The sequence below is a fragment of the Octopus sinensis genome, linkage group LG6 (genome assembly GCF_006345805.1).
Source record: "Octopus sinensis linkage group LG6, ASM634580v1, whole genome shotgun sequence".
In the NCBI taxonomy this organism is placed as follows: domain Eukaryota; kingdom Metazoa; phylum Mollusca; class Cephalopoda; order Octopoda; family Octopodidae; genus Octopus; species Octopus sinensis.
The window spans coordinates 316916-327184 of record NC_043002.1 but is presented as its reverse complement, the minus strand read 5'-3'; the positions used below and the strand labels follow the sequence as shown (position 1 = coordinate 327184).

Genomic DNA, 10269 nt, shown 5'->3' with positions numbered 1-10269 from the left:
CCCCCATTTCATTTCCAAGTTGTGGTGATGATGGTTTTGTTTAGGAAATTTAATTCCATGTTATCCCTTATTGAACACAGTTACATAATTTTGTCAATTTAGATCATGCTCAACATATATCATCATTATACAATAATCCCTCGACTATTATGGGGGAATTACGTTCCAAATTCCCCTGTGATAGGTGATAATCTGTGAAATAGAAACAGTACTATATATTTTTAAAATTATTTTTATAATTTGTATATATTTATTTTATTATAAATGCAACCCCCCCCCCTCACTCGCCTCCTCAGTTTCATTTTCCATACAGGATGTGCGATTCTTTGTTTACTCATCTATGGCACACTATGTATTTTCTTTTAATATATACGGTGGAGTACTGTACTGTATTTTTATTTATTAATTTATAGGTATGAAAATGCTTATTTTACCACAAATAATTAAAATCTAAAAAAAAACTAAATACCAATCGGCTGCCAAAACCCATGATATACTGAGGAGTCTGTGATATAAATTTACATATATTAGCCAGAGCAATCTGTGGTGTACTGAGGAGAAGCCTGCAAATGTATTGCTCATAGATTTCATTTATTTATATGTCATTCATATGGCTTTCATAATGGCTTCTCCAAGCCTCTTTCTTTTCACTAGCAGTAAAAGCAAGTGCCCCATCATCCATGCGGACACATTTCTCTCCTATAACATCACTATTTTCTCTGACACACTGTCTGGCAATCCGAAATACTTCAGCTCTTTGATCCTCGCGTCGCTGGACATTGGCATCATGGCCCATGTTTCACTGCCGTGAAGCATGGCAGTTCGCACACATGCTTTGTACAATCTACCTTTCACTCTGAGCGAGAGACCCTTTGTCACCAGTAGGGGTAGAATTTGTCTGAACTTTGCCCAGGCTATTCTTATTCTAGTGGTAACACTCTGAGCATCCACCCCAGCTACTAACTTTGTCACCTAGGTAGTGGAAACTATCAACTACTTCTAGTTTCTTCCCCTGCAGTGTGATGGAATCTGTTTTCTGAGTATCTGTGGTGTCTAGTGCCCCTGTGCATCTGCCTCACACAAAAGCTATCTTCTCAGTTAATTTTCCTTTGATGGTGCTGCATCTCTTATGTGTCCATAGCTTACACTGGGTACATCTTATGGAGTTTCTACCTACACCTTTTCTACAGATCAAGCAGGGCCACCTACCTGAAGTGGTGTGTGGTGTGTTTGCCTTCCTACTTACTAGAACTTTGGTCTTTGCTACATTGACTCTATGGCCTTTTGATTCTAAACCTAGCTTCCACACCTGAAATTTCTTTTCTAGTTCCGGTAGTGATTCTGCTACAACGGCTAGGTCATCAGCATAGAGGAGCTCCCAGGGGCAACCCGTCTTGAATTCTTCTGTTATTGCCTGGAGGGCTATGATGACTAAGAGGGGGCTGAGGGCTGAGCCTTGGTGGACCCCTACATGTACCCTGAATTCTTCACTATACTCATTGCCAACCCTAACCTTACTAACAGCCTCTCTGTAAGGGGCCTGTACAGCTCTTATTAACCATTCATCAATCCCCAGTTCCGCATCGCCTACCAGATAAGGGATTGGGGGACCCTGTCAAAGGCTTTCTCTAAGTCCACAAAAGCCAAGTATAGGGGTTTTATCTTTGGCTAGGTGTTTCTCCTGCACTTTCTGTACCAGGAATATAGCATCAATGGTGCTTGTACCTGGCACAAAACCGAACTGCATCTCATCTAAGCAGACTCTCTCCCTAATTAGTTCGGCTATGACCCTCTCCGTGACCTTCATCATCTGATCCAACAGTTTGATATCCCTGTAGTTATTTCTATCTAGAGCATCACCTTTACCTTTGTAGCAGTTGACTATGGTGCTGCAATGCCAGTCATTGGGAATGACTCCATCATGAACTACCTGGTTTACAGTACGGGTGACTAGACCATAACTCACACTGCCAGGTATTTTAAGCACCTCAGTGGTGATTCCTGATGGGCCGGGGGCTTTCTCGGTTTTCATATCTTCAATTGCTTTATCTACCAAGGAACTGTTGATTCGTGTAGCCAGTCCATCAATTGGGTCAACATTTGGCAGATTCTTCTCTTCCCATCCATTCTCCACATTCAGCAGTCTTTCATAATGGTGGTGAGAGATAGAGAGTAAGAGAGTTGTTAATTTAAAAGTCAAGTTACTTCTTGTAGCAAATTATATTATTATTATTATTATTATTATTATTATTATTATTTACAGATGACCTCATTAGAACAAAGATTTTGAAAATCAAATTTGTTTTACTTGAGGTTACACTGTTTCAAAGCCTCTTGGGGCTAAACATACATACATAACCACATACACTTGCATCTACATATTATATATATATATATGTTTGTTTGTGTGTGTGTGTGTGTGTATTAGATTCTTCCATCAGCTTCGACATATGAATGCCTAACAGCCAATATTGTTGCTGTTAGACTACTCACACAGATCATTTGTTTTCATTGGTGAAGGCTTGATAGATAGAAATGTTGGTAGCAGAAAGTTGGTGTAAACCAATCATACCATTATCACTTCTGTAGGACATGAATATACTTGTACTTCTATCTTCTGCACACAGGTTACTATCACCGTCTTTGAAGAAGAGTCATCAGAAAAGGAAAGCAGATCACTTGTCTGACTCAGAATGCTCATCTCGTAGGGACATGCCGAAACATAAGCGAAAGAAAAAAAAGCATCGAAAAGATCAGGAGAAATGTGATAAAAGAATGGATGGCTCCAAGAAAATGGCAAAGTCAATGGAAGAAAGACAGCATTCTCCATCAAGGAAGTATACCTATGGTAAGAGTAGTAATTCTATGTCAGACACCACTGATGTAGATATTTCTTCTGAGTCTGAAAGTGAACAGGAAGGTACTTGGTATAAGCAACGTAACATTGAGATGGGTGCTGAGAAGATACACCGCAGTCAGGAAAGGGACAGTTCTCCATTAGTCCTGAATCAGAAGTCTTCTCAACGGCAAAAGCATGTAAAAAGAACTGAAAATTATAAGAATAAACCTCACCAAGAAAGACAATCAACTCTCTCTGAGAAACATCATCAATGATTCTGATATATGATCAGAATTATTGTCAGAATCATTATGATTTTGATACTGTTAAGCATCAAACACACAATTTTGATGCAGCTCAGGGGCAGAAACACAGCAACAACAGCTACAAAGTAGATAAGTATATAAGAAAAGCTTGTAAGTTAAAGCATCAGAGCTCCTGTAGGAAGCAACACCATGAGAAATTTGGGTCAGACATTGATCAGCATAGGCTGTACCTATCTGATGCTGCAATACTGCATCAATTTGACGATTCTTCATCAACCCATCATAAAATGTGGAAATGCAAAAGATGTTACAGCTAATATTCCAAATAAAAGATACATAATCTCATTATGTCTTCAAAACATTGGTCATCAGATAGTTTTTGTAGGAGAAATACTTCTTTCATAAACTCATATTTTATAATGACATATTAGTTAATAAAAACATTATTTGTTTTTTGCAATTTTCTATGTATAATGCATTTATGGGAAACAAAGCAAAAATAAAAATCCAAGGCTTCTTAAAGTATTTGTAAGGGCCAGCTTTAAGTGAATGGGAAATAAATTTTTCCTAGATATTTCTGGTAAAATTCTCTGAAGATCTGGTATCTGTTTCACATGTTATAAATTTTATATACAGTAGTGGCCATGATATAAGGGTCAGTAAGAAAAGGTGTATTGAAATAGTTATTATAGAAGATTAACAACACATTGAGATAAAATATTTTACACATATTTAGATATATCAAATATCTAACTTTTGTGAAAATTTCAAATGAATAGAAGAAATATTTCGTAAGTTATGAGGAAATAAACAAGCAGTCTTCCAAATTGCAGCAGCCAAAAGTTAAGGGTCACTTAGAAAAATTGAACTACTGACCAAGGCATTTGTTGTTTAGAAGACTGTTAACGGGCTAATAGTTACTTTTTATGATCTTACATTATTGGAACATTCACCTGTCAACATAGCAGCTTGTGAGAGATGACTGGTGTCCTGTGATGGAAAACAATGGATTGTATGCCTTCACCAAGAGGGCAAGTCAAATTTTGTGATAGCAACTACTGTAGGAAGGTCTAGAAGTGTTGTGCAATGAATTGTAGCTACAATTCACCTACAAGTGATTGTCAATGCTGAAATCTACAATCAGATTCCTACGATAGCATGCACTTCTACATCTCTGATCTTCATCAGTTCAACCTCCTATCTTTAAGCAGGACAACGCTCCCTGTCACACTACAAAGAGAGTCAAAGATTGAGTGATGAAGGGGTTGATCTTATGGACTGGCCACCTCAACTTTCTGATAACCACCCTATAGAAAACATGTGAAAGATTATTGGAGATGGGGTGTGAGGGAGAAATCTAAAGAACCAAAATGAACTCTGGGAATTATTAAAAAACGAATGGAACAATCTTTCTCCATTTTGCTAGAAATTGGCTGCAGCAATTTGGAAGATTGTTTATTTTCTCATAACTTACGAAATATTCCATTCACTTGAAATTTTCACAAAAGATAGATATTAGATATATCTAAATTTGTGTCAAATATCTAGTCTCAACATGTTGTTAATCTTCTATGATAACTATTTCAATACACTTGTTCTTACAGATCCTTATATTATGGCCACTACTGTATATATATATATATATTTATTATGGTTGCCCCTCGTTATCGAGTATGGCCATTGCACGAAGCTTAACTGTTATTGGTGCTGTGATCGAATGTGACTTTTTAGCCCAGCCAAAGAGCTACATTGTCTTGTACAGAATTGGCAACTAAAACCTTTACCGGTAATAGCCGGCTATAGTTGTAACTGGGCTTCATGTACCTTTGCATGTCGTTTAAGTCCTCCTGCCAAATTACACTCTCTTCCACATGCCCGACAGATATGATTAGTATGGTGTGTTACACCAGTGGCCAGGTTGTCACTCGTCTGTCTCACTTTATGACTATGAAGATGACTCTTGAGTCCAGCTTTACTGAGGCAGGGTCTTGCACAGACACTGCATGTCAGCATCATAGGAAGACCCTTCCCATCTGGAAGTGTAACAGTGATGCCCTTCCTGACATCCCTCCTTACTTTCTCATGTGCAACTCGAGATTTCTCAAAAGTGGCTGTCCCCTCGTGCACAATCCTTCTCCACCTGTTATGATCAATAGCTATGCCTTCCCATGTGTCAGGAGAGATGCAAGCATCTCTTAAGGAAGCCTTCAGCAAGTCCTTATACCTCTTTTTTGGTTGATGTGGAGGTCGTTCTCCTTTAGCTAACTCTCCATAAAAGAGTTGTTTTGGCATCCTTGAATCCTTCATCCTGACCAGATGACCACTCTATCTGAGCCTTTGCTTTAACACAAGAGCTTCTATACTTTCACACCAAAAGCCTTCCAATATTTCAAGATCACTGATGCGGTCCTTCCACTTAATGCTATAGATCCGTCTGAGACACATCTGATGGAAACGTCCCAGTTGTTTAAGGTGGTATTGATATGTGACCCACGTCTCGCAGGCATAGAGAAGAGAAGGGAGCACACATGCCTTGTACACCTTTATCTGCATATGTCTGCATATTTCTGCATATGTCTTGCCGACTCCAGAGGCGCTTTTCTAGCCTTCCGAAAGCAACACTTGCTTTCTTAATTCTATAAGGAATTTCATCATCCAAATTGCTATATCTATTAATAGTGCTTCCCAGGTAGACAAATTGATCAACAGCCGTTTACCATACACATAGATATTTGGTACACTATACTGCTTACCAGGGGCAGGTTGATGCATGACAACAGTTTTCTTGAGATTGACTGTCAATCCTAAGGCAGTGCAAGCATCAGAGAATGCATTCAAAATGTGTTGCATATCAATCTCTGTGTGTGCTACTAGCTCACAATCATCTGCATACAAAAGGTTTCTCATGATAGAGGTAAATACCTTTGTTTTCGCAGCAAAGCGCCTGATATCAAATATGCTGCCAGAGGTTCGATAATGGATGTAAACACTATATCTGCAGTTTCTGAATGCAATACAGAACACCATCACAAAATATATGGAAAATAGGGTCAGTGCCAGAATATCCCCCTGTTTCACTCCATTTTGTATTGAAATGGGCTCCGACATTTTCCCTCTAACATTCACCCTACCATTCATGTCTTCATGAAAAGACCTAACCAAAGCAAGGAACTTTTCAGGACACCCAAGTTTCTGAAGGACTTTCCACAATGCTATTCTATTGACAGTATCAAAGGCTTTTGTCAGATTGACAAAAACGTGATACAAATCCAGACCCTGTTCCACACACTTCTCCTGAAGCTGTCTAGCTGAAAAGATCATATCAGCAGTGCCACGTCCCACACGAAAGCCAGATTGACTTTCTGGAAGAACACAATCTGCAACGTATTTCAGCAGACGATCCAGAAGTACCCTGCATAAAATGTTTCTTATGACAGACAGCAGTGATACTCCTCTATAATTACCACAATCATTCCTGTTGCCCTTTCCCTTATACAGGACCACTGTATCTCTCCAGTCCTCAGGTACAGATTCACTAGTCCATAGCTTACCAAACAAAGAGTGAAGTTTCTGCAGAAGTTTCTCACCACCATGCTGTAACAACTCCGCATGTATGCCATCCATACCCAGAGACTTCCCATTATTCAACCTTGAGACAGCCACTGCAACTTCTTCCAACTTTGGTGGTTCTGCGAGTGCTGCCTTTACGGGTAATCCAGGGATGAGATTGAGAACATCTTCACTAACTACAGACTGCTGATTCAAAAGTTCATCAAAGTGTTCTTGCCACCTTCGCAGAATTCCTTGTGAATCCCGAAGAAGTTCTTTACCATCCCTGCTTTGAAGTGGTGTCATCAAGGAAGACATCGGTCCATAAACTTCTCGCAAGAGACCATACAACAGCTTTGTGTTATTGGAATCTCATGCCGCCTGTATCTCATCAGCCTTCTTTCTCCACGTATCCCTCATCTGAGAGAGCCTTTGCCTCACACGTGATTTTACGTCCTTGAGTTCCCTATGCAACACTTCCCTTTCTTGTGGCTTTGCTGACAAATAGCGTGACAAAGTACGTCTTTTATCAGCCAATAAATCATTTATATGTTCATCATTTTCTTTAAACCAATCTTGATGCTTTCTTTGTATCAATCCCAGAACTTTCTTGCCAATATCATAAACTGACTTTTTAAGGGTTGGCCGATCCTCCCCAATATCTGCAGCATTCATTTCCTCTCGTAAAGTTCTCTTCACACTATTATACCTAAGACAATCAACTTTCAGTCTTTTAGGCAGGGTAATCCCTGCAGCTCGGATTTTATGTTTTGTGACTAATTTCACCTTTGCACGTACTAGGTGGTGGTCAGTCCAACACTCAGCTCCACAAAGAACACGAACACACTGCACATCCTGTCTGTCACACACCCTAACAAGGATGTAATCCAGAATATGCCATTCTTTAGATGCTGGGTGCATCCATGTAGTCTTTTGTTGAAACATGGTATTGGTAACACACAGACGCAGCTCCTCACACATCTGCAGCAAAAGCATGCCATTACTATTACACTTCCCACCCCATGCTTTCCAATTACAGTCCCTGTGTTAAAATCCCTACCCACTCTAGCATTAAAGTCACCCAGTATGATGACTTTGTCTGCCCGAGGAATATTTCTTATAATGCCCTTCAAAGCATGGTAGAAAGAAAGTTTTTCCTCATCAGTATAGCACATAGTTGGAGCATACACACTCACCAAGGTCATATAATTTCCTTTAACCAAAGGAATTCTCATGGACATAAGACGCTTGTTAATTCTGATTGGGAATTCTTCCAACTTGTCCACGAGTGTAGTCTTAACAGCAAATGTCACCTCAGCTTCTCTAAACTCTTCATTCTTCCCGTTCCAAAAGAATGTATATTTTCCACAAGATTCTGTAAGATGACCATCTCCAGGTAATCTCGTCTCCGATAAAGCAACGATGTCAAGATCATAGTGTTGAAGCTCCTTCGCAACAAGCGCAGTCCTTGTTTCAGGACACTCAGAGGACTTGCGGTCAAGCAGTGTCCGTACATTCCAACAGCCAATATTCAATATTTTCTTTGGTTCTATCACAGTAGCATGATGACGGCCGGGTTCAGACTGTGATGCTCTGGAGCCCCTGCTGGGCCAAACTCTTTCAGCTGATGTGGTTCCAGAGTCCCTACTGCCATTTATTTTTATACTGTTTTGGTACATCATTGATTTTTTGCTTTTTAAGGCTACAGCCAGCCATTCAGTTGAGACTCACAGCGCCATCAACAATCATAAATTAGTTAATCAATTTAATCAATCAATCAATGTTGTTATCGTGCAATGCCTGTGCAAGAAGATTTTTTTTTTAAGTGAGGAAAGGCTGTGCACTGAGTCAATCCCACTCATTAAGCAACAGCAGCCATAATCCAAAAAGAAGAACAAGTCAACATCATCGGTAACCACTGGGCTGCAGCTTTTATGTCGGAGTTATCCCAGTTACCTTCTCTTAGAAGGATGCCCTAACAAAGGTTAGGAGTCCTTCACTCCCAATGGTTTAACCGCACGATCGGGTATTCAGTCCGATTATTTCTATGTCCCCACACATGATTACAGCCTTAAGACATTTATTGGATGGCCATTGACTCTCAAGAGTTCCTCCGCCCTTTGACGGGTTTTGTTTTTCATCCCGCAGGGTGTCCAGTAAACACCCTCCTCACCAAGCAAGCTTGGTGGGGTTGCCGGTTTAGTTGCCAACGACCCGACCATGCAACAGATTGTACTGGGTTATATGTTACCAGTAGCACTCGAAAGTGACCTGACCATATATATATATATATATATATATTGATAAAACGGTAAGATAACAAAAGAAAGAAAGAGACCTCAATATTATGTAAATAGAGGAAATTTATCTATACAATAATGTTACATTACCGAGTAATGTAACATATTATTGTATAGATATATATATACGCATATATATATCACCTCATCATCATCATCATTTAACTCTCTTTTCTCATGCTGGAATAGGTTAGAGGATTTGATTGACAGGAGCTGGCAAATCAGAAGACTGCATCATGCTTCAATGTCTGCTTTCTGTGGCTTAATGCCAGCTCCATTGTAGAAGGTACAAAATGTACTTTGTGGCATGGACACTAGGTTTCTCTCTCCGAGTGAAAGGAAGATTGTATGATGCATGTATACAGACAGCAATTCTCCTTGGTAGTGAAACATCGGCCCTGAATGCAGAGGACATGCAAAGGTTAGAAAAGAATGAGGCTAGTATGCTTTGCTAGAATGTATAATGTAAGTATACCTGTTTGATAGAGCCCTAGTGTTTTGAGAGAGATGTTGGGCATAAGAAGAATTAGATGCTGTGTACAAGAAAGAAGACTGTGCTGGTTTGGTCATGTGGATGCCAACAGCTCCGTAAAGAAGTGCTGGTCTCTCAGAGTGGAAGTGAGAGACTTAGGAAGACATTGGATGAAATACTGAAGAATGATCTCAGGACACTGAACTATTCAGGTAAGATGACAAAGGAGCAGGAAGCATGACACCTGGCTGTACTCAAGAAGACCCATATTCCACAACAGAAGTATTAGGACCTGTTCTGGTGGCAGTCCCACATAACTGAGCCCATACAGTGCCATGTACAAGCACCTCTGCGGTGCCGTGCAAAAGCACCCATACTGTGCTGTGTAAAAGCACTTGGCACCCTCTGTGAAGTGGATGGTATTAGGAAGGGTATCCAGCCATAGAAACCATGCCATATCAGACTGGAGTCTGGTGCAGCTTCCCAGTTGGCCAGCTCTGGTCAAACCATCCAACCCATGCCAGTATGGACAACAGACGTTAAATGATGATGATGGTACAGAATTAAATTGTAAAATATTCATTAGCAGCAGTAATATTGTAAAATTGTGCAATATTGATTGACATCAAAGTAGAAAACCTCTAAGAGGTAAAGGAAGAGAGTGGTATTCCTGGCTCACTGCTACAAGATGTGAAAGTAGCAGCTTGGTCAGTCGATGGTCAGTTGTTCATCCTCAATGACTAGCTTGTGCAGTTATTGTGACATCAGGAGAGATCAATCATTATTCATTAGTCTAGCTATACTAACGTCATTGTTTTAGTTTCAGTTTTTCAATACTTTCAT

General features: G+C 39.9%; 1 protein-coding gene across 1 annotated transcript in view; it reads left to right on the top strand.

Moving 5' to 3' along the window:
- The window catches only part of LOC115212999 (CAX-interacting protein 4), a 22913-nt gene extending 19348 nt beyond the window's left edge, over positions 1 to 3565 (top strand). The window contains exon 4 of the mRNA XM_029781895.2: positions 2628 to 3565. Coding sequence (XP_029637755.2) covers positions 2628 to 3114 — 487 coding nt within the window. The 3' untranslated portion in view covers positions 3115 to 3565. The remainder of the gene's footprint in view (positions 1 to 2627) is intronic.
- Positions 3566 to 10269: the final 6704 nt, after the last annotated feature.